Genomic DNA, 27730 nt, shown 5'->3' on the forward strand with positions numbered 1-27730 from the left:
CAGTTAAAACCACGAACTCCTATATTCCTCTAGAGGCAAATTTTCAAGACAATCGGTTACAATCGTCCTTAATATTTGGAGATATCTCTCTGCATTCAGTGTGTCTTCATAAATAAAAAAGCTAATTTTATTGTTCTTCAGAATACAGAAAACATTCAGGTCAAATTTTTCTTGAAAACCCATTTCTTTTGTAACATGAGGATTATGATCAGCCCAAAAATGTTCATTCCTTCTATTGAAAATACCATCCCTCGTAAATTTTGATTCGTCGCTTCATATTATTTTTGACAAAAATTTCCGATCTTCCTGTGTATGAATCAAATGGGGATTCACAAAAATGCATTCTACGTTCGAAGTCTTCTGCTTTGAGAGCTTGAACTTTGGTAAATTTATACGGATGCATTCCGTGATTTTTCAAAATTCGTTGTACTGAAGCATGTGATACACCTAAATCTTTTTCTGCACTGCGAATGGAAGCTTCTGAATATGCATAAAAATATGCCAAAACGTTAACAGTATTGTCCTCATTTGAAGTAACAGGTTTTGGTAATGTTGAAGGCGTTTTTAACATGGAGCCATAGTTAAGGAAATTGTTTTGTAATTTTACAAACTTCCTCTCGTTCTTTGGTGTTAATTTAGGATACATTTGGTTGAATTTTCTACAAGTTCTGGCAATGATTTGATCACACTGTCCGTGTATAATAAATAATTTCATAAGAACTTCGTTTGAATAATCAATATTTGCATTCATTTTTGGCGACTTTTTGAAACACCGTCAATAACCATTTATCAATTACTTATAAAAGTCACCAAACTGTCATAAGCTTGATATTTCCACGGCTACCTAGAAATCAAATTCTTTAAAAATTATTTTTTGTACGAATGTTATTGAAAATATTTTTGATAGAAACACTTCAATCAGAACACCTACCAAAAATCATTTAGAAAAGTTCACACATGCAGTTCGTGCTATTGGTAATATTAAATCCCTGTGAAGTTACTGACGATGACGAAGTAGTATTCAGTCCAACTGTAGAATGTCCTTCATGACTAACCAATAATCCTCCTTAAAATAACGTGAGTTGGCGTATGTAGTTGTAACATATGCCTTGTAATCCAAAGATCGTGTGTTCAAATCCCATGGACCCTATAATTTTGTTTATTATCAGCAGTAACGTTATACAAAAAAATTTGTAGGATACATTTGTTAAAAGTGATTTTATTTTGCTCGTGAGTTTGTTCCACTTGCTGACGCTCGTTTTGCAATAATCCCCACTCACGAAATAAAATGCTACTTTCAACACTTGTTGGTAAAACGTGAATAACTATTTTTCCACAAAAACGGCTCTATTAAGAAAACTTGACGATTTAGGTATAGGGACATGTATATCATCTTGAAGTATTTTTCACCATCTTTCTATTTATCGAGTAATATACAGGGGGTTTCATTTGAAAAAATATGGTATGGAGTCGACTTCTTGGTGTTATTTGAATATTTCGAGTTTGTCCAAACTATCTTCAAAATATCAACTTTTCATGAATTGAGAGTACTGATGTACTTAATTTCAATTAAGGCTATGTTTTGGACCATATTTAGCACAATTAATTTTTTATCTCGAAAACAGATAGAGATAGGTATAGGATATTATTAACAAAAATGTATTAAAATACCAGAGCGATTCCAAAAATGTATTAATATACGGGGTGTTCCATTTAAAAAAATAAAGTTGCTAGGACTTTTTGATGGAAGTGGCAACACCGCAATGCTGAAAGTATTTTAGATCGATAGAACAGGTAAGGAAATGTGAGAGGTGAAATTTTCGGAAAAATCATGCTTTGCGTTTTCCAGAAACGTCTAACCTACCATCGACCGTGAGTCACGCTGTATAAATTATTAATCACATATATACATACATATATGCATGTACACACATGAGCACATACTCAAGTAGTATTTATGTCAAAATGTAAGCTTGTTTATGAGTAAAAATAAAATTGAGTAAGTAAATGATATATATGAAAGGCAATATTAAGAAAAAAAAAACATACATGCAGATTATTTGTCGAAGTTATCCTGAAAAAAATCATTCAATGTATAATAAGCCTTTTTGACACGAATTGCTTCCAAGTTTCTCTTACAGATAGTAACATGACATATTCTGTTACACTTTTAGGTAACTTGTACAGTTTCACTCCATTATATATAATTGAGTTCTTTATTTGACTACTTGTTGGGATAGGAACCTTTAATTGACAAACCTATGGTGAGGATGGAAGTGAAGGTACCTTTGTTATCGTGTATAGGACATGTCGATTCAAGAACAAACAATGAAGTTCCATTTGAAATTCCATGCATTATAAACAGTTTGTATGGATCATTCCACTTTGGTCCACAGAGATTTCGTACCGCACGATTTTGTAAGATGAAAACATACTGAAAGAGCTCTTCACTGCATACACCCCTTCTGGAAATAAAATAGCACTACCAGACCGGCATCAGAGGACTTATTTGTGTATGCAAGTGCCAGCTTTGGGTATAATCTCTTGTAACAAAACATATCTCAAAAGTTTGGGTGGACATTCCTCTTCAACATAATGATAACTGCCCATTCCTACAAAGTTATTCAAACGTTTTTTTTTTAATTTTTTTTTGGTGAAGTTGAACAAATTCACTTAGTCAGAACATCACACCTGATACTCTTGAAAATATTTCAATAACAATAACAATAACAATTTCACATTGTTGATCCTTCGCCTCCCTGAATAAAATAGAATAATCATTATAGCTTATTTCACCATTGTGAAACATTGTGGAAGAAAACGAATAGGAATAACATTTAGGATTGGCATATTTCCAGAACTACTATGAATCACATGACACTGTTAAATAAGTATTCTTTAAATAAGTATGGGAGTGATTGATTCAAGGATATACACTTCCAACTGAGTTGAGCAGATTCTGAGTCAAAGCTATACTCTGAATGTTTGTTTGAAGATGATTGACAATGTTTCATGATGAATTTCACTAGTTCGGACTTCCATTGTCTAATAATTGAAATGATTTGAAATCTCTGAAACAACTAAAAAAAGAAGAATAAAAAAACGAATAGCTTAAAATAACCCAGTCATCACCCGAAGACGATTGTAGATACTAACAATCGAAACGCCGTGAACTAACGTGGCTTGGAAACTCTCAACTTTTTATTTTTATTTCTTTATTTTTATTTTTTGTTCAATTGTTTTATTTTTTACTTGTATTTTATTTCACTATTATTTCATTACAGGTTATTTTTTGCTTAATATAATTGTTATTTTCAGCTATTCATTTTTTAATTTTTAATTCTTCTCTTTTTAGTTGTTTCAGGAATTCCAAATCATTTAATATATTAGACAATGGAAGTCCGAACTAGTGAAATTTATACTCTGAATGTCGATTGAAATATGCGTCAAAATTATAAACGGAATATAAAATTAGAACTATTTCAATAAGAGTTATACTAGAAAACTTGTAACGATATATTAATACATTTAATGTATAAATTGAAATATTCTCTCTGTGTGACGACTGTCACGATAAAACTATATGAAGTATCCCCAATTATTTCCCAGAAAGAATGTGTAAGAAAAATATATTCTCCTGTTAAATTTTTTTTCTAGAATTCAAAGCATGATTTGAAAATATCGTTTTGTAGAATAGTAACTTGAATTGTAATCATCTATAGATTCAATCATCTTCTAATTGAGATTTTGCGATCATAATTTCTGTCTAAACTAGTACGATTCAGAATATTATTAAAACAGCAGAAACTCCCACTACCGAATCTAATTATTTTAATAAATGTTACTTATATCCATTTTAACACGATTTACTTGATGCATATTTATTTCCGCATTTCATATATGATTTCGAAATATTTCAAATATGCAAAGAAAATATCACGAACTCATCGTAATACCACACTCTTCACTGAATTATATAACTGGGATTCCACCGTATATTTTCAAAAATGAACAGAAACTTAATTCGAGACACTAAAATGTTTTATCCCTTCCTCTTTCCAAAACCGAACACTATCGATTCTAATTTTAATATCACATTTGTAAAATATCAAATTCTGTTCCTCTGATTATCAAAACTTGAACGTGACCATAGTATTTTCTCGCATACTGTTTAATAATCTTTTCAAAATCTGTTTTTCCGTTAACCAGCTGTCGCACCTCTACGAACGACGACCCTCAGAAGTCGAAACTTGTGCGAGCTAAGGATTAGCGAAACCTTGCCTTTTAACGTGTGATTCCTAACAAGTTCCGAGTTTTGATCGTGTTTTAAATGAACATTCGCTAACTGAATATGGTTTTAAGGATTGCTAATTGGTGTTATATTCAACTTTCAAAATACCGTTTCTTGCAACTATACAACGTAGCACTCAGTTTTACACAAAAAATAAATGTGATCTGACAAGTGAAGTTAGAACCTACATAATCAGTGTGCTGACCTGATTAAGTTGTGGTGTGGAAAATGTCAATACAAATTTGATAACTGATCGTAAAAATTGCGACTCTTCTACCCTTTTTGGTACAGGAGAAACATTTTGAACATATTCGATATTAATCCCAGAATAAGAATTCATTGACAAGGTCATTATGAGGACATAATAATGATAATGACATGATGTATATATACTGAGTCACTTCCAATAATCCCATATAATTTATTTTTAAATTTTTTTCCTAATTGCTAATGATAATTTTTAAGTTTCATATCCAATCATGAAAATACTTACATTGAAATTTGGATATTAAATTCGTAGATAACGAAAAAGTAGTCAAATTTTCTGAAAAACTTCCTCTGTTATTTCAAAATGAAAATATTTCTGTTCTGTACAAAAAAAGATATACTGTTCCAATGACTGGTGTGAGTCTAAGATAATAATAAAATTTTGCAGAATAGTTGAGTACGACGAGAATTCCCATAGTTGACACTGTCTGACTGACACTGTCTTCACTGTTGAAGAAGATACTGTGTTAGCGAAACATGTCGTGATATATTTCTCAAATAAAGTTTGTGGTGATCAAATCGTGAGGTGTAGTTTATGAAATTTCTATGCATCTTCATCAAGTAACGGCCGAATCAATCAGAAAAAAAAAACAAAGGGTGTGTGAGATAACATCGAAATTTTTTTAATCCATTTGAAAGACCTATTGGTGTCATTCAGGGCTTCTCTGGGTGGAACACATCCGAAACGTCCAGTTTTCCATGACTCTGGTGCATAAATCAGGTTGAATTTGACCGATGTTGGCTTTGAGAACCGCTGTGATTTGTGGCTAATTCACATATACTTGCGAAGAAAAAGTCTAATGGGGTCAAATCGCACGATCTCGGTGGACACTTCACATCACTTCCACGTGGCATGAACTGTGTGGCACGTAGCGCCGTCCTGTTGAAACCACATGTCGTTGGTGTCCAGATCATCCTATTCAAGCCAAAACGTTATTAGTCATCAACCTATAGTGCTCGCCGTTGACAGTAATTGCCTGACCAACGTTTTTCTCAAAGAAATATGGACCGATGACGCCGCCATCCCTATATCCACACCCACTTTTTCAGGATGTATTAGATGCTCTGGGATCTCATGTGGATTGGTATTGTCCCAAATTAGACAGTTTTGTTTGTTCACGTACCCATTCATCCAGAAAGTGGCCTCATCGCTGATGATGATTTTTAGACGAAAATTAGTTTCAGTTGCCAACTGCTCCAGAAACCATTCAGCGAACACACATCGTTGTCTACAATTGTTTCTCTTCAGTTCCTAGACCAGTTGAACTTTTTACGGGTGCATGCCCAAGTCACGACGCTAAATTCGCCAAATTGATGTCTGCAAAAGGCCAAGTATTTGTGAGCAAAGCAAAATCGACTGCCTTGGATTTTCCTGCACACTTTCACATAATATAGCGGCAATGTTTTCGCCAGATATTGTGTTTCGTAGACGTATAGGTAAAGCGCACGGTACGTTGCTCGAACATAACACCCACTTTGATGAAACAATTTTATTATTTGCACGTGTAGGTAGGTAGGTCTGAAGTGAGTGGGTCTATTCGACCCTCCACCGCAACCCATAAGGGTTTATTGTGGCTCACACCTATTCACACTCGGCCAAATAAACCCAGCTTCTTAACGAAGCTGATTAGATTGTATGGTGAGTGGTCTTTCAGGTCAGATGGTGAGAGAGAGAGAGAGAGATCTGCCGAACTCAAAGAACCTGATTCGGTCCCCAGCGGGGCAGGCACAAAGTATATGCTCTGAAGTTTCATCATTTTCCAGACACAGGCGACACACTATTTGCACTTGTTGTTGAATGCTCTAAGCGTCCATGATGATTTGGCAAAACAAACTGAATAAATGACAACCAATTCCATAGATATAGCTTCAACAAAATGGCCTTTATTCGTTTTCAAAGTTCGAAAATCTCTCTTGGACGACCCTATAGAATTATTTTGTAACACTTGTTGGTGTATTTGACATATACAAATTGAATATCAAGCAATCAGGCCAAATCTGTGAACATTTCGAAAAATAAGCCAAAACTGGCCAAAGCTAAGTTCACAAAACAGATCGCTCCAGAGCCCATTTATCATAATCAACTTTTAGTTTCTTCGGCAATAAGGTTGTTATTAAGTATTGCACAACAATTATAAAATTATTTATTTTGGTTCTTTCATTCGCTGTACAAAGATCAAATATTCTCTTTTATTTTAATATGACACATGATAATATTGATACATCCACTGATGGGCTTATGAAAAAATTCTAGAATATAATTGAAAAAAACACATAAAAGTATGCAATTCATACTCGAAAATACTAAAAACAATTTTCATAAATAATCTTACATGCAACCAAATAATAAATTATTAAAAAGTAAATTCCAAACTCATTGCAATAAACTCAATGAATCGATAAAATTAGCGAACGAAAACTAACACGAAAGAAAAACAAATAAACTCGAAATAGGCTCAGCAAACTTCGGCAAGCTTTGAAGACGATAAATAAACTATTGATCCAAAATTAAAAATTCATCATATTGAAACATATCAAAAAAATGTAACAAGTGAACAAGCAATTGTAGAATCTTGTACTACATACTATACGAACATTGGTGAAAATATAGGTCGCACGAAATTATAAATCATGTTTAGAAAAAATTCGGTTGCCTAACTTATATTTTCCGAGAATGTTGAAGAATCGGCGGAAATCACACGCCGAAGTGTGATTCCCACCACCTAAATGAATTTTAGCTGGCATGAATTTCGATTTTTGAGCGTTTTTGGTGACGATAGCGAGTTAACGGAATACTATTTTGGGTCCTCTTTTCAACACATACACCGAAAGAAAGATGATTGTTTTACCATGGATCACGTCAAGCCAAATCTTTATGTGTTCGTTGACTCAGACACGGTATTAGATACGATTTCCCATGGAAAAAATAGGGGACAAATAAATATCTCTTTGACTTTTCACGAATGTATTAACATTAGTGTCAAAATGATTGAGTCATTATTGAGTACCTAGTTTCACAATGAAAGTATTGGGTATTATACTATTCAATTTGTCAACGATCTCTTGAAAGTTGACTCTGAAGGTTGTACCATTGTCTTCACAGATGACGTTACTATTTTATATAGTGGTGAGAATAATTGTTTTTTATACTCTTCTTTATATTGCATCATACTATTATACTTATATATTCTTCTTACTTGTTCATTTATTCCATGTCTCTGGAAAACACTGTTACATGTTTGTCACACTCTTCTGGACACTCTGTGAGACACTGGATACTCTTCAGTGATCCAGTGTCTCACATTCACATAAAAAATGAGAGTCCCTGTTGCATTGTTTATGTTATTCAGCCTAAGTAATAAATGTCCAGTGAGTAGCCCAAAATTATTTTGAGCTATCTCTGCTTAGTTGGAACAGTTTGATTATTTCTTCAGGAGAACCCTTCCTGAATGATTTCCCGTGTGTGTTTTCAGATACTATCTCACTTCCCTGATCTGATTCCACACTAAAGATTTTGGTACCCCCTTACACTTGATGCAGGGCCAATAAATGGAGCTGATGTTTCGTGCACACCTATCAGGTCTTTCGTTTTCTGTGATAGAGTTAGTTTATTTTGGCCTACCTGTTGCTCCAGTTCTTCTAGGCATTTCCATACCAGATTCCATGTCATTCTGGGATTCATCATTGCCTCAAACGCAGCCTCAAAATCTAATCTCAATATCGATCTGCTCATATGATGGTCTCTACGCACTGCAAGATTGCATACGCGTTGAAAGACGGATAAGTATCATTTGAATGGGTAGTTGTAAAGTGAAATCCCCCTCACACACAGGATGCTGATACTATGTCAGTTGATCGTTTCTTGCTTTACTGCCTGTATAGCAAGACACCCAATCAATTGGAGTTCTTGTGAATTCCTGAACAAGATATTACCTTGAAACGTATTGCAAGGTTACATACACTTCCGGTTGAGAGACGGATTTGTATAAACCGAATGAGTAGGTGTAAAGTAAATGTCTCCTCCCCTATTCCCCCTTCCGGGTTGAGTGCTCTGAGTTAAAATCTTCCCCACACGGTTACTTTGTGCAAAAGATCCCATCTCGTCCATCTATCTCCGCTCCTCCGGAGCGGTCCTCAACTTACTGATGGGCACTTCAGCAAGTTTGACATCTGACCTACTGCGATCGAAAGCCAGCCTTTAGGTGCTTTTACTTTCTCATCTAGTATTTTATTAAATCATAACGTTACCTGGATGTGGTTTATTGCATGGGACCCTCCAAAACTAACCGGAGACGAGAGTCGTTATGTCGCGAACAAGTGTTTCCCAATGAGTCTGAAAAAGAATTGAATTTGAAATCTGGTTTAAAAGTTTTTTATACTTACCGGAGCCGCCTGATAACGATTCTGCTTGGTTGTCCTCTTGTGTCTCGAAATCTTGGGTCTTCCCTGTTGAGTGCTTTGTGTAGGTCGCGCAGCGCTGGACTGTTCTGTGATCGAACTCTTTCGAACACGTTTTCTGCGTGTTCTCTCATATACGCGTCTACGTAGTGGATGTTCAGGTCCAGGTCCCGGTATATGTACCTATATGGTAAGTTGGTATGAATCTCGGAGCGTTTACAGCGGCTCTTACGCAACCGTTCGTGAACGTCTGGAACTGCGTCTGTATGTCGCTGCGCACTGGCCCCAGGCAGTGCAGCTATACAGGATGATTGGGAGTAGTACGGTCTTGATTAACAGCAGTTTTACGTGAAGTCCCATGTTGCTTCTGCGACCTATAATCGTTTGTAGGTTTTGTTGGGCGGCCCATGCCAGCCCTAATATCTGTCGTACGTGGGCTCTGAACGTTAGTCTTCTATCGAAAGTGATTTCCAGGTATTTCGCTCCGTTGGTCCACGGAATCCCTTATCCGTTGAAAGTGACGTTTCCTTCCAGGTGTACCATCCTGCAGGTGAACAGTATTGCCTGACTTTTGTCAGGGTTTATGCTGATCTTCCAAAGGATAACCCATTCCTCTAATCTGTCCGTCTGCTGTTGTAAGTATCTGGTAACTTGCACATGACTGGTTCATCTCGCCAGTAGAGCTGTATCGTCCGCGTAGAGTACCAACTTGTTAAAGTTATTCTCAGGCTTAGGCACGTCTACTGTCTATACCGAGAAGAGGTGGTGCAAACAAACTGCACCTTGTGGGACCCCTGCTAATAGCATGGTAAAATCTCTTCCCACACACAATATTCTAGTAGATACTAGTACTACGACAGTGAATCGTTTCTTTCTCTACTATTTGTAAAGCAAGAAATCTAAACAGATTTTGAATAGATTTAAACAGATACATCATATATACTATTATATATAATGTATAATTCCATAAAATATGTAAATTTCCACGATCAAGGACTCTTGTCTGTGAATCTATTATATTGATTCATATCTGATGTGTTATCAATAATATCAAAATTATATTTATATGGAATATATACCTACATTTGTTCAGTTCAATAATAATAATTATCACCACAGAAATATGTTGTCATAGACTCAAAACACAATAAAAATATATTTGAGATACGTATTCATATAGGCCATAAGGCGTTGTCGATTCACATTCCAAAATTTTTAACATTATCAAACACAACTCAAACGACAAAATTACACATAATTTAATATTTGTTTCTGATTAGACTTTCAAGGTATATGAAATGTAAGTGAATCTTGGAATTTGATTGTAAAGCGCAATTTGAGTATGAGGAAAATTTAATTATTCGTGAATCTGCGAGTATAGATAGAAAATATATATTAACCAACAAATTTTCAACCCTACCGATTATTCACTAATTTTTTTCCAGAAAAAAGCATTTAGAACGGATAATTTAGAAAACAAACCATTTCATTTGGCATAATTTGTTTGAATACTCAATTCAAAGAATTATGATAACGAAGTTTTGAAAGTACCTCTGAAACAAATTTAAAAACTCAAAAGGTCAATATAATTTGTATATTCGCTAAGCTTCTGCTTTGTTTTCTTGCTTTGTTTTGCAATATTCGTTATTTACTTTATCAATTTTCAGATTGAACGAGAAAAAGCAGATTTGAGTGTCCAAGTTATTCAGTTATCCGAACGTTTAGAAGAAGCAGAAGGAGGAGCTGAGAGTCAGGTATGGAAGGTATGATTACTTTGTATTTTGTAATAAAAAAAAATTTTTTAGTTTGAAATCAACAAAAAACGTGACACAGAATTGCTGAAACTTCGTAAGCTCTTAGAAGATGTCCACATAGAATCCGAGGAAACTGCAGCTATTTTGAAAAGGAAACACCAAGAAATTGTTGTAGACTTCCAGGAACAAATTGATTCATTAGCCAAAGCTAAATCAAGGTAAACTGAAAACTCAATTTGAAACCATGCTTCTTTAGTGAGCTCACTTCGAATCATTGTTTTAAAATAGATAAAATTATATAAATTACAAATAGCTAAGTATAGCTTCTGGAACGAGCCATCCTAAAAAGTCATTTGATATTGAAACTGTAAAAAAATCAGGTAACACGTCAATCCTAATAAACAGGGAGACACATTCCTACGTGATAATCAGCCTCTTGTCAGCCACTTCCCCACTTAAATAGAAATAATGGTAGATTGACACCGTATTGAAAAAGTCAGTCAATTCTGTATTCGAACCTATATCATTTTTGACTTGTTAACGATGGACAACATTAGAAAAAATGAAATACTGTTTTAGGTTTGTATTTAATTTCGAATTAGAAAGTAAAAGTAAAGAGAGAACTAAACTTCATCCAATATCCGAAATAAGCGCCAATAACTCAAATATAATGGTATGAATTATCTTCTGTTTCCTTTCTGGCCTACACCATCAGGTAATTTTTTTCCGTAGATTATCTAGAGATTGGCTGCGTCTCGTCGACTTTCAATCTTAACCGTCTCCATAGAAAATAAAACAGTCCAGTGGATGATGGATTGGAAGGACCCCTCCTTCCAATCCATCATCTCGGAAAGCTGTTATCAAGATACTGTTGTACTGGTACGGAAAATGAGGAGGAGCCCAGTTTTTTTTTTAAAAACTATCCCATTTCGTAATAACAGATCTGACTGGATGGCGTTTTTTCGGAAACACACCATCTAGGTGTGGTTTTATTATATGGTTAACTGCAATTTCTGCCAAAAATATAGCTTTTGAGGATTTTGGTGTGAATTTGACAAACAGTATTAGGATTCGAATCGCTCGAGTATCGGAAATTCTGATAACTTACTTGCCCATTCACATGAAAGGTACATTCATCTGAAGAACATGTGGTGTACAACAAATCTGAATTACGACGCGTTCCGAGAGGATTTCATAAAATTCAACATATCTGTTGAATAATTTTCGGTCAATTCATGATAAGAACTTTATGGAGACTTTTTATAATTTTTATTTCTGGTAAAATATAACAACTGAACTTGACAATATATAACAACACACAACCATAGAAACATCGAATCAAAAACATATAAATATAATGTGGCTCAAATTCATTTTTGTTGTTAATCTCCACCACCCCTTCTCAACAATAATGAATTTTCTGTCTTTAATCCAATCAAACTTCTTAACTTCTTTTCAGGCCCAAGTGGTTTTGTCAGAAAATCAGCCAACATTGAACTGGTCGGACAATACTGAAAATTAATTTTGTTTTTCTGCTTCAGATCTTTGATAAAATTGTATTTCGTTTCTATATGTTTTGTCCTGTCACTCATTTTTCCACTGTCAACCATTTTAAGACATGATTGATTGTCTTCGAAAATAATGGTCTCTGAGATCTCGATTTGAAAATCTTGAAAAAGTCCTGTCAAATATATGGTCTGTTGACAAGCTTCTGACAGGGAGACGAATTCTGCCTCGGTAGATGAAAGTGCCACACAAGTTTGCTTTTTACATTGCCTATCGAACATCGCTCCCATGTATTTGAATAAATATCCACTATTTGACTTTCTGTCAGTTTTATCTCCAGCCCAGTCAGCGTCGCAAAAACCGTATAAAATATTATTTTCTTCTGAAAGATTTCCCAACTTAATTTCTATATTCAGAGTTCCTTTAAGATATTTCATGATCCGTCGTATTTATGAGGATTACTAACATTTCTTCCAAGAATTGACGTAGCGATACATATATCTGGCCTCGTATTCACAGAAAGATACAATAGTGCTCTTATTGCGCTTCTATAAACATTTTCATTATGAAATTTTTCATCGGTGGAAAATCTATTTTTGTAGTATCCTGTATCCAAAGGAATGCTAGCTGGTTTGGCAGATTCCATATTGAAATTTTTTAATAATTTTGAAATGTATTTCTGTTGATGAATATAATAAAGTTCATCACTATTTCTTCTTACTTGTATTCCAAGATAATTTTCAATGTTTCCCAAACTTGTCATTTTGAAAGTTTTTTGTATCAATTTGGCTGTTTTCTCGATAATAGTGATGTTTTCACAAGCTATTGGAATATCATCCACATATATCAGTATATAAATGAAATTATCTTCTTCTTTTTTAGTATAGAGACATTGATCATAATCATCCCTTCTAAAACCGATATCAATGAGAACTTTGTTTATTGTTGAATTCCATATTCGAGCTGATTGTTTTAATCCATATATAGTTTTATTCAATTTGCAGACCAAATGTTTTTGTTCTTCTTCAATATAGCCTTGGGGTTGTTTCAGGTATATTACTTCATTCAAATCCGCATTTAGGAAAGCCGTTTTGAAGTCATAATGATGAACGTACATTTTCTTCCTCCCAGCAATGGTTAAGAGAAGACGAAATGTTGTTTGTTTGACGACTGGAGCAAAAACTTCGTCATAATCAAGACCATATTTTTGAGAAAAACTCTGAGCAACAATCTTTGCTTTATATCTGGATATATTGCCTTGATTATCGGTTTTTAATTTAAAAATCCATTTGCTTACAATTGCCGTTTTATCTGGTGGTAATTCAGTCAATGTCCAAGTATTATTATCTTTCATGGAACGTATTTCTTCGTCCATAGCCTCGATCCATTTGTTCGCATCTCTCCTCTGTAGAGCTTCATTTCTACACTTTGGCTCGGTTTGAATGTTTTCCACTGAAAATTCTTCAGAATATTTCTTGGCTGGAACACCTTTATTTATTCTTTGTGATCTTCTCAAACCGTGAACTTCATCTTGGATTTCCGCATTACTTTCTTTCGAGGTTACACTTTCCTCAACTTTCTGGATACCAGTCTCTTCATCAGTCATTTCTGCAGAGTATTCTTCAATATTTTTTGTTGGAAATTCGGCGTTTACATGAATATTTCCATCAGAAGTTGTAGATTTTTGACAAAATGATATTTCAACTTCACTGTTGTCATTTTGACATTCACAATCACTTCAATTTTTAGTGTTTTGAAACTCGTTCATTTGATGTTCTAGGCGTCGCATATGTCACGAGGTCGCCACTTTGACTACGTTGACTGCCATAACTCCTCGATTTATTATTATTATTATTGTTTTTGTGGTGTCCACCGTACTCGTCTTATAAAATTCCCCAATATGTTTCTTATTTCATGCTAATCAAGAGAGAATCTGAACGAAAAAGTAGCCGATCGAAAATATTTCTCTTGAAGTTTTCTGTTGAGAAATTTCGAGAGAAATTTTGGTGAAACAACCAGAAATGCTAGTTATCCGCTTCCACGACCTCTTGTGATAGATGTCCCATAGACAACAACGCGTTTTTTCATAATATCTGCACCATATGTAATTTTGAGCAATTGCATGTCGAATAAGCCAAATTTCTCCAGTTATCTTCCTTTTCGATCTTTCACTTGACACAACTAATAACTTTGATGGTTAACCTGATCGATTTTGCATAACAGTATCTGCATCGTTCGAATTTTTGTTTATCAGCAATATATCTTTCATCACGGTCCATAGATATTTTTATGTTGGTGAGGACAAAATCCTAGCTGATAATTCGTGGTCGAATGAACTTCTAGTACCAAACGTTTCGTCTGCTACTGCAGCAGATATCATCAGTACTATATGCGTTGACTTTGACGACGAATGTTACATGTCGAAGTCTCAGCAACGACTGACTATATGTTACTTTCTATTAAAAGTAGAAAAATGCTTCTCGAGATCCTAATTCAGTTTTTATTTTGTTTTGTTTTCGTCAAATCAGGTTAATTACAATTATTTAAGCGGCCGTATAAGTAATTACGAATCACAATTCTCATTTCGAAGGTAGGTACTTTGCATAGGTACCCGAAAGTCAAATTTCTCGTCTCGTACTTATCCGCAGTTTTCCAGAACTAGTTTTTCATCAATTACTACATGAAGCTACAATCTTTCGAATGAACGTGGAATTGCAGCCGAATATAACTTGCCAGTAAAAGAAACCCAAATTAAGCCTGACGATCAAAACACTAAATCTGAGCTTTAAAGTGGTAAATACGATAATGATTCTAATACAAATAATAACTCATTATATATAATAACTGGATTACTGTTAATTTCGAGATCAACGTAAAGGTAGTTATAAAAAATTGCTTTCAAAAATAACATCTATCTCAGCAACTCAACAAGTAATTGAAGTAGGTTATTCATAGAAAATCCTGTTAAGATCTCTGAAATATTCATCCGTAATTAGTGAAAATCAGTTGCAATTTATTACTGAAGATAAATTTTTAGGTTAGGCAAGGTCCTGTAGGTAGATGCCAGTGATTTTACTGAAAATATGACTACTTTGTTATATATAACATATATAGTTATATAGTTATAGTTATATATGTTATATATAACTATAAATGTTATATCTGACATTTTATTGCTAACCACTCGATGAACTACTTACACCTCGTATAATTCGTGAAATATCGATTTTGTTATTTAAACACCATCTCCTTCGATTGAATGTTGAACTGAATATGTATATTTCAATCGATTAATTTTATTTTCGGCCACGACTGAATGACCGTTTTTCAGAGTTTAAACGGCAATTGAAAACGGTGTGTTAACTGAGGGAACTAGTCTTTCTTTTACATCATCAAACTAGAGAATCGCCTTCTTAGCGATAACATATTGGTGCAATATTTTTTCAAGTAAAAATGTTGATAAAATAATAAACCTGAGAAATTCGGTTGTGACCGGATCACTTCGCTGGGATATAAATAACTGTAACCCGTATCGTTGCCATATTTGTCTCGGTCGGATTCACCGTTCTGTATTAGACATCGCATAGTAAATCTGATGAAAGATAAACAACTTTCAAAACGAGGCTATTCATTTGATCTATATGTTCCGAAAGTAGAAACCACACCATTTTTTCTACATTTTTAATTTATTTCAAATACTTATGGTTGAACTTGTTTTGAAGAATTTTTTTTCAGATTTTTACATTTAAATATGATATGCGGAGAAAAAATATTAACAAACATCAGTAAAAATCCACATATAAAATTCATATACACAATTGAAACTTTCTGAATCAAAAGTAAAAATATTCCATTCAATATTATTATATTACTTCAATTCCATTTGAACTTACAGTAATGTTTCCTGTACAAACTGGCCTTTTCATATTTCATAATCATTAATATTCTTTATATATTAATAATTACAATGTGTTAAAACAACGATAAAAATAAAATAAATACAACAATAAAAATTAATTGGCGCTCCGGGGCGACTTCATTGATTCCAGTGGCGCATTTGCTTTTTCAGCTGCAGGAAAACCCGGAAAAACCTGCAGCACCACATCATCTGAAGATCTTGATTTAACAATGTCCTCTCTCTCATAAAACAAAATGTAGGGTGTCTCCAGAGGCTCCAATAAATTCAATGCATCGCCAGAACACTTCGTGACACAACTATCGTCAAACTTAAACCAGTCCGTTTCTTCTTTGACCAAGGCGTAATAATGACCACATTCAACGCCAGAACCACAGTGAACAATGACTGCATGAATATTATAACAGTGGTCTGCTAGGTTGAAATGTTCATCTATTTCGAACCTTCCAAAGAGTTTCTTGCTTCCGTTAGAGGTTGAGTCTTGTTTGAAAATCATCAGTGTTATTATTAGATTGACTGGTGCCTCAGCTATACTCGTTTCCTTATAACAGTCTGTTAGTTTGGCGCATGTTTGACAATACAGTTGATCATCACATGTTAAAAATTCCATTTTCAGATGCACGGACTGGTAATTAGTCGTATTAGGAAAAGCTAGATGAAGTTCCAGAAATTCACATAAGTTTTCAGTACTTCTTGAACATTTACCACAAAGTAAACAAGTGAGGATTTTTCCAGCAAAAGATTTACAAACACAAGACGAGATGGGTTGTACGTAATCATTCAGTCCAGAGCGGCTGGGAGTATCGATTTTGCTATTGTTTTGCTCACGAAGAGTATTCAACAAGAACCCCAAGAATTCGGAACAATCCTCTTGTTGTCCTAACGAGTATCTAGTGGACTTCAAAGACTCCAGGAAATCGGTTGGAGGGAAAGATAATACCTTCTTACGAAACTGCAGCTGCATGAACAGTTGTTTGAGTTTGATGAATAAGCAGGAAACATTCTCGTTCTCGTTCATCATTAAAACTTCGTTATTGAAATTCTTCGTCATGAACAACACTTGTAAAATGCTATTCATGTAACAAGTGTTTCCTAAATTATCCAATCCAATTTTCTTCTCTAGATTTTCAGGACAACTCTCTACTGATTTTTTTCTATTTTATCTAATTCATTGGAATATTCGGATTGTTTATATTCCATCCATTGATTTTCTTTTGCATTTCAAATCTGTTGATATATGTAGACATTGGAATATTCGAAATCAACTGGGTGTTTTGCTTCACTTGGACAAGGAAACGTAACGGAAACATTGTGTGAATTTATTTTCTCTGAAAAACCATGAATATCGATTTTGGTATCGAATTTGCTTCTAACCTTCTTCAAAATTATTTACATATGAAATGTAGATAACATTTTCTGATGCTGTGAATCTCAAATATCAAAAATCTCAAATATTTCATGAATATTGAATAAATAACATTATCTGATATTCTACGTTGAATATTAAACATCTCCTTTTCTTCTCACACCGTCCTTAATGCATTTAAAATTATTCACTTACATTTTCAACTTCTGGGCTCTTTATACTTTTGGTCAAATATGATTTGGTTTCATAACTTATTGGTTATACTAATTTTCACCTTGTATTTTGTTAATTAAACGCTCTTATGTAGCGCTCGTTACATTTTCATCCTTCAAAGAGGTAATTTGTCACTTTTTCTGATATTTTATGAATTATACTCTATGTTAGATACTCCTCTATGAGCTGTAACTGTCTAGCAGAATGTGATTCTATTCCATGTGGCGATAAGTTTTGAAATTCTGGTTTTGAGAGAATGTCACTAAATGTCATTGAATTCCTATCGTGTCCCTTCTATTGAAGTTTAAAAAAATAGTTGGCTTAACATTATAACAAACAATTAAATAGGTAATACTTGATATCAACTGAAAATTATTCCATTGGAAAAATATGTTGTTAAAACAAGTAATTACCTTTATGAATCCCGTGCCTGACTATCAAAATTCTTCGAACAAAACTCGTGACGGCAGGAATACTTTCTTTCTAGGACTATATTATTTCAACTTCGTATTAGTGACGTCATATTGAAAAAAATTCAGTTGAACCAGGAATTTCTATTTTATCTCTTTCGAATGAAACCAAAAATTCGATCGATTGTAAACTTAACATTTTAATGTTTTGAAACGTGTTTGCATATGTTTGACAGTTTTCAAGTAGCCATTTCTTGCATAGGTTCTACTGAACCTGAATATTTTCCTACCACTCGCCCTTTTCTTATCAAATCAAGCAGGCAGCGATGTATTTTCTTACCTCAATCAATTAGGCGGAATTTTTATGTTACTAAATCACTTCCTTTTTAAAGTAGGTACTTGTGATGCACTGTTTGGAACCTTTGGTGTAGTAATGAATATTACTGGAGTTTTTCCCCAACACCAAATCGTTATTTTCAACACCTCGACACGTGTTTCGATCACCAAGTGACCATCTTCAAGAGGAAGATCAAACTGTGTTTGCCCTCTTCATGGGATATTTGAAACTGTTAGAGTTGTCAGATGAAAATCGTCTGAGTTGTGAAAGCAAGTTAACTTGATTTTGATAATTTTCTATTCCTAAATATATTTTATTCAAATAAATCTATATAACGGTGTTGAAACGAAGCAACTCTTTTGTAGGAGAAAAGTTATTTTTCACACCTGTAAATAAAAAAGTTTGAATTGACCAGCGTATTATCCAAAAACGGAAATAAAGTATTAGCAGGATTTAGACTATGGGGTTTGGTAGATAAAAACATAACGAAACGTGTTGAAATAGCTTCCATTTCAAAAACTGGGAAAACATGGAAAACATTTTCGGATTTGACGAAAAAAAAAACAGCTTTTAAAGCTATTCTCTCTACTTCACAGAGAGCCACAGCGAAATTTCAGATTTGGTAGAAGTTTTGAAAATAGCTACATTGCCAGGTTTTAAATCTGAATCCAACAAAAAACTAAAATGACTGAAATATCAGATATTTTCATTTGAAACATTCACAAAGAAATTGCGTATGAATATCTTTTAGTACTCTCTATTACATAATTAAGCTGCATGCAAAGTTTCAGAAATGAATTTTGGAAATTGATTCAGAGATAAAGTTTTATAACGTTCGAAACATGCGGCACGATCAAAACCTCTATTTCACCACTAATTTCGCTTTCCGCTTATATGTATTAAAAAAAAAGAATTCAACATAGTCTTTTATTTCAAAGTCACTTCAAACCGTACCTGTTACTATCACAATTATTTATTTTTACTGATCAACCCCAGAATGAAAAAAGGATCACCAAAATTGGTTCGAAATGGACGAAAACAAGAAAACGCTCATATTTATCGTTTATAATTGCCTACACATTTTCATGACATCATTAAGATCAAATATTTCACTAGTTTTAGTAATTATTTCAGCTAGGACATTATTTTCTGTTGAATGTGTATTTCTTTGCTATCTATAGGAATGTATTGGTGGTAAATAGATATCTCGAACATGCACATAACTTTGCAACGCAGTGATCCATTACGCGTCGCGTCTACTGTAAGACGACGGGGGACGATGCGCGGGGGTAGAGGGGCGATCTAAGCAATGAAGCGCTATTGCCGAGAACGCGACCCAGATCGGTCAGACGCATGAGGGCAGACGTCGTTGACGGTTGTGTTGATTTTTGCGAAATTTCTTCATAGGTAACATAAATCGATTCTCGAAGCTATTCATTACTGTGTGCAGTTGGCATATTTTTCAAGTTAGTGTATTTTTAAAGTGAAAATATGAATTTCAAGCTGTTGCGCGCGGTTTCGCCCGCATATAATTTGGTTTGTCACATTAAGTGTCGTGACAGACTATAGTTACAATATTTTTATAATAACCCAAAACTTCAGGTTTCCAACTCCAAAACTGAACTCCTATTTTCCCCCTTGGAGATTGAAATTCCCGATTTCCTTTCTTGGTACCCACCTAGGCGAAATGAACGAAATTGAAATTTGAACCATTTCGAATTTTTAATTTCTTATATTTGGCAAAAGTTATACCCAGTTCCAGTTTGAATACTCTGCAAAATGACCGTCTTCAAAAGTTTTTCAACTCCTGAAACTTTGGTAAGACCAAAACAGCATTAAAAAACTTATATTCGATCATTATTTTCAATGATTTCATTAACGAACCCCATAGGTTGAATCCTGCTATTAATAATGGTGAAAATTAGCCCTTTTTGGATAAGTTGCCTGGACTAGGAGAGAGATGGTTCGACAATGAATAATAACTTAATATTGAATTACATATAAGAATCTATTTTACAACGCGAAAAAACGAGACCAAAGACGAATAGAAAACACGTAAAATATAAAATATCGCCCATAAAACGAAATATTCAAACCTCCAATTGAAAAATCGGTAATTGGATTTTGACTGGAAACAAATCTGGTGTAAATGATCATGAAATTATTTAAACCGAAGATATTTTTGCAGAGGAGAAATGTGTAGGAGATGAGAGATCGGGGTTATTTATAGCCAAGTAAATTTATCTTGGCAAAGAGAACTTTAATGTATATGTAATACTAAGTAAACGATTGTTACAGGGTCGGACTTCCATTGTCTGAAAAATAAAGTTCATTAAAAAGAAAATAAAGGTAAAATAATATTTAAGTGAAATTGATAAAATAATTAATGATAATTCTTATATATCATTCAACTTTTTTTTTTCATAGATTTCAAATCTGTTAACATCATATAAGACAATGGAAGTCCGAACCTGTAACATTTACCAAGAAACATTGTCAAGAACAGTCAAACCATAGTAAACAATATTCAATCAACAATTTATATTAACATTCAAATAATCTACCTCATTCAGTCAACATCTAATGAAATTTGGTTCATTTCTCCTGAGCTTCGATAATTTAACTATTTGAAATCTTTGATTCAGAATATATATTCACGTATATATATTTTGTTGTCGATTCATTGTATCTGTCATTTTCAGTACATAAAGTGTATACTCCTGAAGATGAAAACCGAAGAAACGTTTTGTTTCTCATAGTCATTATTAAAATTTTAGATGATGATTAAGATGATGATAAGGACCCAGGTGAAAGTTAAACTCTATACAGATCCAAATATAATACAAAACCTTTCACAAGAAGCACTCTCAAGCATTAATGTATGGTCCCAGTATCAGGATTTCAGTTTTCGTCAAGAGAAATAATCAGAATTAGTACCCTAGAATCCCACACTGAATGGTCAGAAGTTGAAATTTGTTGGAGAAATGAAAATTACTGAATGAGACTTCATAAAAAAGTCACTTGTATTTCACACACAAGAAATTTGAACCACTCCTGTTAGAAAGGGCTCAATCCATTGAAAGTGTTTCAGTAATACATTACTGATCTGCTATCGAGCTCTCTTATCAAATCTCTTCGTGTAATGAAACATATCTCGCTCTGTGTGCATTTGGCACCAGCCTGTGAAGAGCTTTTTTGTGGAATCTAATGAACAACCCTTGGCTTGAAAAAAACTTCAGTTATACTACCTGATTCTCTCAGGGTGGTCCAAAGTTTAAAACAACTCCACCCCTGAAACGTCCTTCTCAGTTTTAGAGAACAATTGGAATCAGCTCAGTAGAATGAATGTATTAAGATAATCTGGGCTCCCTTCCATATAGCAATCTCACTCAATGAATAATCAGATGTTTTTGATAGGAATGTATGGTCTAACCTGTTTCAAGACTACCACTACACGAATAAACTAGTTGTGTCCAATATCTGGAAAGCAAGATGGATTTCATTAATAAACAACAAGGCCAAAAAGAGATTAATTCTGACTTGTAGAACTCGTATTCAATTCCAAGAACACATCAAGTTATTCTTTCTCGTATCAAAATCAGGCACACAAGGTTGACACATAAATATCTGATGAAAAAAGTACCTATATTCTGTAATCTTCTGTGATCGGATCCATAGAGTGAAATATATCATTAGCGAATTACGAACTTATCCAGGTGATTTAGTTATTGAAAACTCGATTCACTTCTGGGAATCTGTCAAAATTTAATACCAAACTGCAAACGTTAATAATAGCCCTTGAGGTTGATGGGTATATGCGTGAGGTGTTAAAGAAAGGCGTTTATACTTATGTCGATAATTACTTCCAAAGTTATGAAGAGAAATTCTTTTGATATCTACTAAAATTTTTATGAAAACAAAGAAAAAGCAATTTATTTTATTTCCTGAGTCCTAACAAAACTTCTGAAGACTGGGGGTAGATGGTTGACAGTTATGGTGATGATTGGAATGAATCGATCGGTATTTGCGTTGATACCTACTACTTACTTCACATCTTGTGTGGAAATGAAAAATTATAGAAACTCTTTAGATATATACCTAAAAAAATTATTTGTCGTCGATATTATACCTGAACTGAACTGAAAAGAACTGGCCTATACTTGATGAAAATCCATATTGAAACTAATTAATACAGTTTATTGTATGATTTTCACTAGAAAAGGGTTTTACAAAAACCTGTTCATAGTGAAAATCATATAATAAACTGTTTTAATTAGTAATAATGAACTGGTTTCCGGCGAAAAAAGTCTTACAAATAATTTTTTTTCAACAGGAAATTATTTTTATATTATTTGATGATTGCTAACAGTTTGAATATTTCATATAATATATTCTCTCAACTTGTCCAGGAGTTTTTCTAATCATTTATTTTCATTTTTTTAAAAAAAGTTGTTTACATAGCACTCAATTTACTTTTTAATTTTCAGAGCGGAGAAGGAAAAAAGCAAATTCCAAAGTGAAGTTTACGAACTTCTTTCTCAAGTAGAAAGCCTGAACAAGGAACGTTTAATATCTGTCAAACACGTAGAAAAATTAGAAATTACTATCTCTGAACTCAATATTAGAATCGAAGAACTGAACCGCACTATCGTCGACATCACCTCTCACAAAACCCGTCTCTCCCAAGAAAATATCGAACTGACCAAAGAAGTTCAAGACATCAAGGTCAATCTCGAGAACGCCATCTACTTGAAATCGCAACTTGCTGGCCAACTAGAAGATGCTCGCCGTCGTGCTGAAGACGACGAAAGAAGGCGTTCCATTCTGGAAGCCAATTTGCACCAGGTTGAAGTGGAACTTGAATCTGTAAGAGTTCAACTTGAAGAAGAAAGTGAAGCCCGTCTTGATCTAGAACGACAACTAGTAAAATCCCAAGGAGAAGTGCAAATATGGAGATCGAAATACGAAACCGAAGCTGCTGCTCGTGCCGAAGAAGTGGAAGAGCTTCGTCGCAAATACAGCATCAGGATTCAGGAACTGGAGGAACACATCGAAGCTCTTTCCGTCAAAGTCAACAACTTGGAGAAACAGAAATCTCGTCTCCAATCTGAGGTAGAAGTTCTGATCATCGACTTGGAAAAGGCTAACAATACTGCTAGAGAATTGCAGAAACGTGTAGAACAAGTAGAAAGGATCAACATTGATCTGAAAACTCGTCTTGATGAAACCGTTCAATTGTACGAGCAAAGCCAACGTGACCTTCGCAACAAAGTTACTGAACTGCAAAGAACTGTTCATGAGCTGGATAAGACTAGGGAACAAAAAGATCAACTTGCACGCGAGAACAAAAAATTGGCAGGTTAGTATATATTATTTTCCTGACCATATTTTTAATTAAGTCATAAAAAACATATTAAAAGGTATTTCTATCATCAGACAATTTCTAACATCAGATCTGTACTTAAATTTGGGGATGGTACAATTTAACAAACGAACTTCTAATACCAATATATATACTAATATTTTATTGATTTGATTCAATTTAGTTAAAATTGATTTATTTCATTTAGTTGACCATGTTCCTATATCGTGAACGTTTGTTTGTATTAAGTTGTTATTTACATGTCTCTATTCAGTTCATGTTATAACGTACTTATAGTAATTTTACTTTTGTGATACTTTTGTGATTTCATTTGTATGATATTTATATTTCACACAAGGCTTTGTCAATGAGAATTCATTCTTCAGACAATAAAGTATATTTTGAAATGAATTGAATCTCCTGTCAAGTAGTATGTTTAGAAATTGTATTGGATCTTTCATTTTTTGTAAGTAATAAAAATTGATATGATTTTTGGAAGTTACGAAGATGAATTCTTTTCATTTTCCAAAAGAGTGAAAGATTTGTGATTGTAATTTTGGTATAATTCAATTTTCATATTGTTTTGAAAGGGCTTTTTCTTCAGTTTGTATCTTCTATGCATGATCTACACATCTTTCTTTGGAAGTTTACCACCATATTTATATAAAGATGAAGAATTCAAAGGCCAAAATGCTGTTCTCCCTAAAAACTAACCTCTCGTAAAAAATGTACCCCGTTCAATTTAAGGAAGCTAGAAATCAAGTTACGTATTTCATTTTAGATTTGAACCCACAATCTCCTAATAGTAACACGCCAACCAATTTCAGATAATCAATCCATTGATTATAGATACCACTCCCCTCACCAAGACATTTTTTTCTGAAAATGGAAAAATTTGAATATACGAATATCAATTAAAACCTAATATTTTTAGGAAGAAACAAATTTTTTCAGAACAAAGACATACGAACTTCGTTAAAACTATGAAAGATTTTATAATAAAACAATTCTCTGAATAGAACTCTAGAATTTCGAATAACTCTCCAATAGATAACTAATTATTTCATTTTATGTGAAATTTGAGTAACTGGTAGAAAATATATCCTTGAAAATGAAATTCATATTAACAGAAGTCACATTTTGAAAGCAGCGCCTGAGCGAAAATACCGACTTACTTTGTCGACTTATTATTGACAAACACTGTTTCCGGAACTATAATGACTTCGTTCTTTGAATGAAGTTTGAGCTCTTGTAAATTATTGAGTTTGAACAACTAGTTTCCCAAATTTATGGAAAACTGCCTGTTGCTCAGTTGCTCCAGCAATGTGACAAATCATTCGGATTCCGTGACATACATGATCAAAAAAAACTGACATGGTTCTAAGCAAGTTGGATTAAAAATATAGATTATCTCATCGATAGGTTCTCAGGTGACTATCGTCTAAGTCGGCATTTTTTTCATTTGATTCAAAGGTTGGGAAGGATGGAGAAAGTATTGCTTTTTCAATAGACCTTTTCGCTAGGACCCTCTCAGCCCACCACAACTATGAGGAGCGGGTTCGAACAAATATATAAATAAATATATATATATATATATATATATATATATATATATATATATATATATATATATATATATGTATATATATATATATATATATATAATATATATATATATATATATATATATATATATATATATATATTTATATATATGATGAGCTGTTGTCTCGGGTTTCGCTCCGTGTTCTGTGTATTTTCTCCCCATAAGGATTATTTTCACAATGTTTCGGCAAAGTCTCATTTGCCATCTTCTGGTGATGTCTGGTTTTTCTCAACTAGTTGTTTCAACTAGTTTCTAGTTGTGAAAATAATCCTTATGGGGAGAAAATACACAGAACACGGAGCGAAACCCGAGAAAACAGCTCATCATACTTTATCCGTGAGAATCTTCGATATTATATATATATATATATATATATATATATATATATATATATATATATATATATATATATATATATATATATATATATATATAAAGCTTTTAGCTTTTATAAAGCTTTTTGATTTTCTACTTCTGCATCTTCGAACAAAACAATGTGGGAAAGAAGAAAAGACAAAAAATGATGAAGAAGTAGAAAGCCATGAAAACCTAGATCAGTCAATAACCTTCCCAATAAATTAGAAATAACGAGAGTAAAGACCAGACTCTCTGTTAGCCAGTTGCCATGGTTCAAATAAGGGTTGCATAAGAAAATAGATCAACTGTTGATCTTTGACTAATATGAATATAATCACTATTTTGAACCAGAATGGTAAACAGATTCATGACTGTATTCCCAATATTCAGATTCTGAGTTATTTATAATAATCGGTACGCTTCAAGGTTTCATTTCTCTTTCTCTGACTTTTTAAAAATGTTCTATTATTCAACTGTTTACAAACATCAATATTACCGAATATTCATTACTAGAATTTTTGGGAATCGAGAAATAACAATATTTCACATAACGTTCACCTATTGACCGAATAAATATTACTGGCGTTTTTTCCCTTCAAGAGGAAGATCAGATCACTTGGTGATCGAAACACGTGTCGAGGTGTTACAATAACGGTTTGGTGATGGGAAAAATCTCCAGTAATATTCATTACTACACCAAAGGTTTTAAACAGTGCATTACAAGTATTAATTGAAATACTTCTGTTCGTAGATGATCTCTCTGATGCCAAGAACACCATCAGCGAATTCACTCGCCGCATTCACGAAATGGATTTGGAACTTCGTCGTTTGGAAAATGAGCGCGAAGAACTTACCGCTGCCTACAAAGAAGCAGAAGCTGTGAGTATTGATGGATCTCCATCTAACTTAAATAGCAAAGTGGATGAATAATATATGTTTGATATGATTGAGGAAAAATCTGGTGTATACCATAATGGACATTGAACTATAATATTCAACTTTGTTTCAATGCAGAGGGCTTTTCTTCCAGTTTGTGTCTGAAAATTACTTGCAGCTGCAATAGTATTAGCAGAGAATTTCCAGTAGTCCTGATCTATTACACAGCAAAGCTTGTACTTTGTGACTGCCCCGCTAGAGACCGAATCAGGATTTTAGGGTTCGGCAGAGCCGTACTCTTTCCATCTGACCTGAAAGACTACTCACCATACAAACTAATCGGCTTCGTGGAGAAGCTGGGTTTATTTCGACGAGTGTAAATAGGTGTGAGCCACAATAAATCCTTGCGGGTTGCGGTGGAAAATTGAGTAGACCCACTCGCTTTGGATCCAACATCCCTCAACCTATTATACTGCTTTGGAAGCAAAATCACCATTGGTAAAAGCAACAAGTGTCTACTGGTCAATTTCTTTTGAAGATATACCTCAAGAGCTATACAAAAAATTATTCTATTATCTTGCTTTGGTAACAAACAGATTGAGTATGAATGATTACAAATTATGAAAAAATGTTAAACTGCTGTATTTGAAATGTGTTTTGTTCTCTTTCATTAATTATACAACATATTATAGGGACGTAAAGCAGAAGAACAGCGTGGACAACGTCTCTCTGCTGAGCTGGCTCAATTCCGCCACGAAGCTGAAAAACGTCTTCAAGAAAAAGATGAAGAAATTGAAGCTATTCGGTGAGTTGAAGTACATGATGAGGACACCTCATTCTCGAAATATTATCCAAGCGTACCAAAATTCAGAACTGAGAAATTCCGTCTTCAAAATTTATCAAAACAACAGTGTCAAAGAAATCAATTCACAAACTAAGAGTATATAATTCAAAAGGAATTATGTAGACGTTCAATGGACAAGAGCGTATGCGAGATCATGCAACATCGTATTGAAAATTTCACTTAAGCCAGTTCGGTTAGAATAACTTCTGTCTACAATTCTTACTGTG

At 33.8% G+C, this 27730-nt stretch overlaps 1 protein-coding gene across 2 annotated transcripts in view; it reads left to right on the top strand.

Moving 5' to 3' along the window:
• The window catches only part of Prm (Paramyosin), a 50116-nt gene that overhangs the window by 5033 nt on the left and 17353 nt on the right, over positions 1–27730 (top strand). For both annotated transcript variants that reach the window (XM_023165536.2, XM_023165534.2), the window contains 5 exons: positions 10624–10710; positions 10762–10928; positions 22946–23817; positions 26535–26662; positions 27352–27464. In XM_023165536.2, the coding sequence (XP_023021304.1) occupies positions 10624–10710; positions 10762–10928; positions 22946–23817; positions 26535–26662; positions 27352–27464 (1367 nt within the window). The remainder of the gene's footprint in view (positions 1–10623; positions 10711–10761; positions 10929–22945; positions 23818–26534; positions 26663–27351; positions 27465–27730) is intronic.

This window comes from Leptinotarsa decemlineata, unplaced genomic scaffold, assembly GCF_025532065.1.
Source record: "Leptinotarsa decemlineata unplaced genomic scaffold, Ldec_3_MD MMD2_tig00004307_RagTag_RagTag, whole genome shotgun sequence".
NCBI classification, from domain to species: Eukaryota; Metazoa; Arthropoda; class Insecta; order Coleoptera; family Chrysomelidae; genus Leptinotarsa; species Leptinotarsa decemlineata.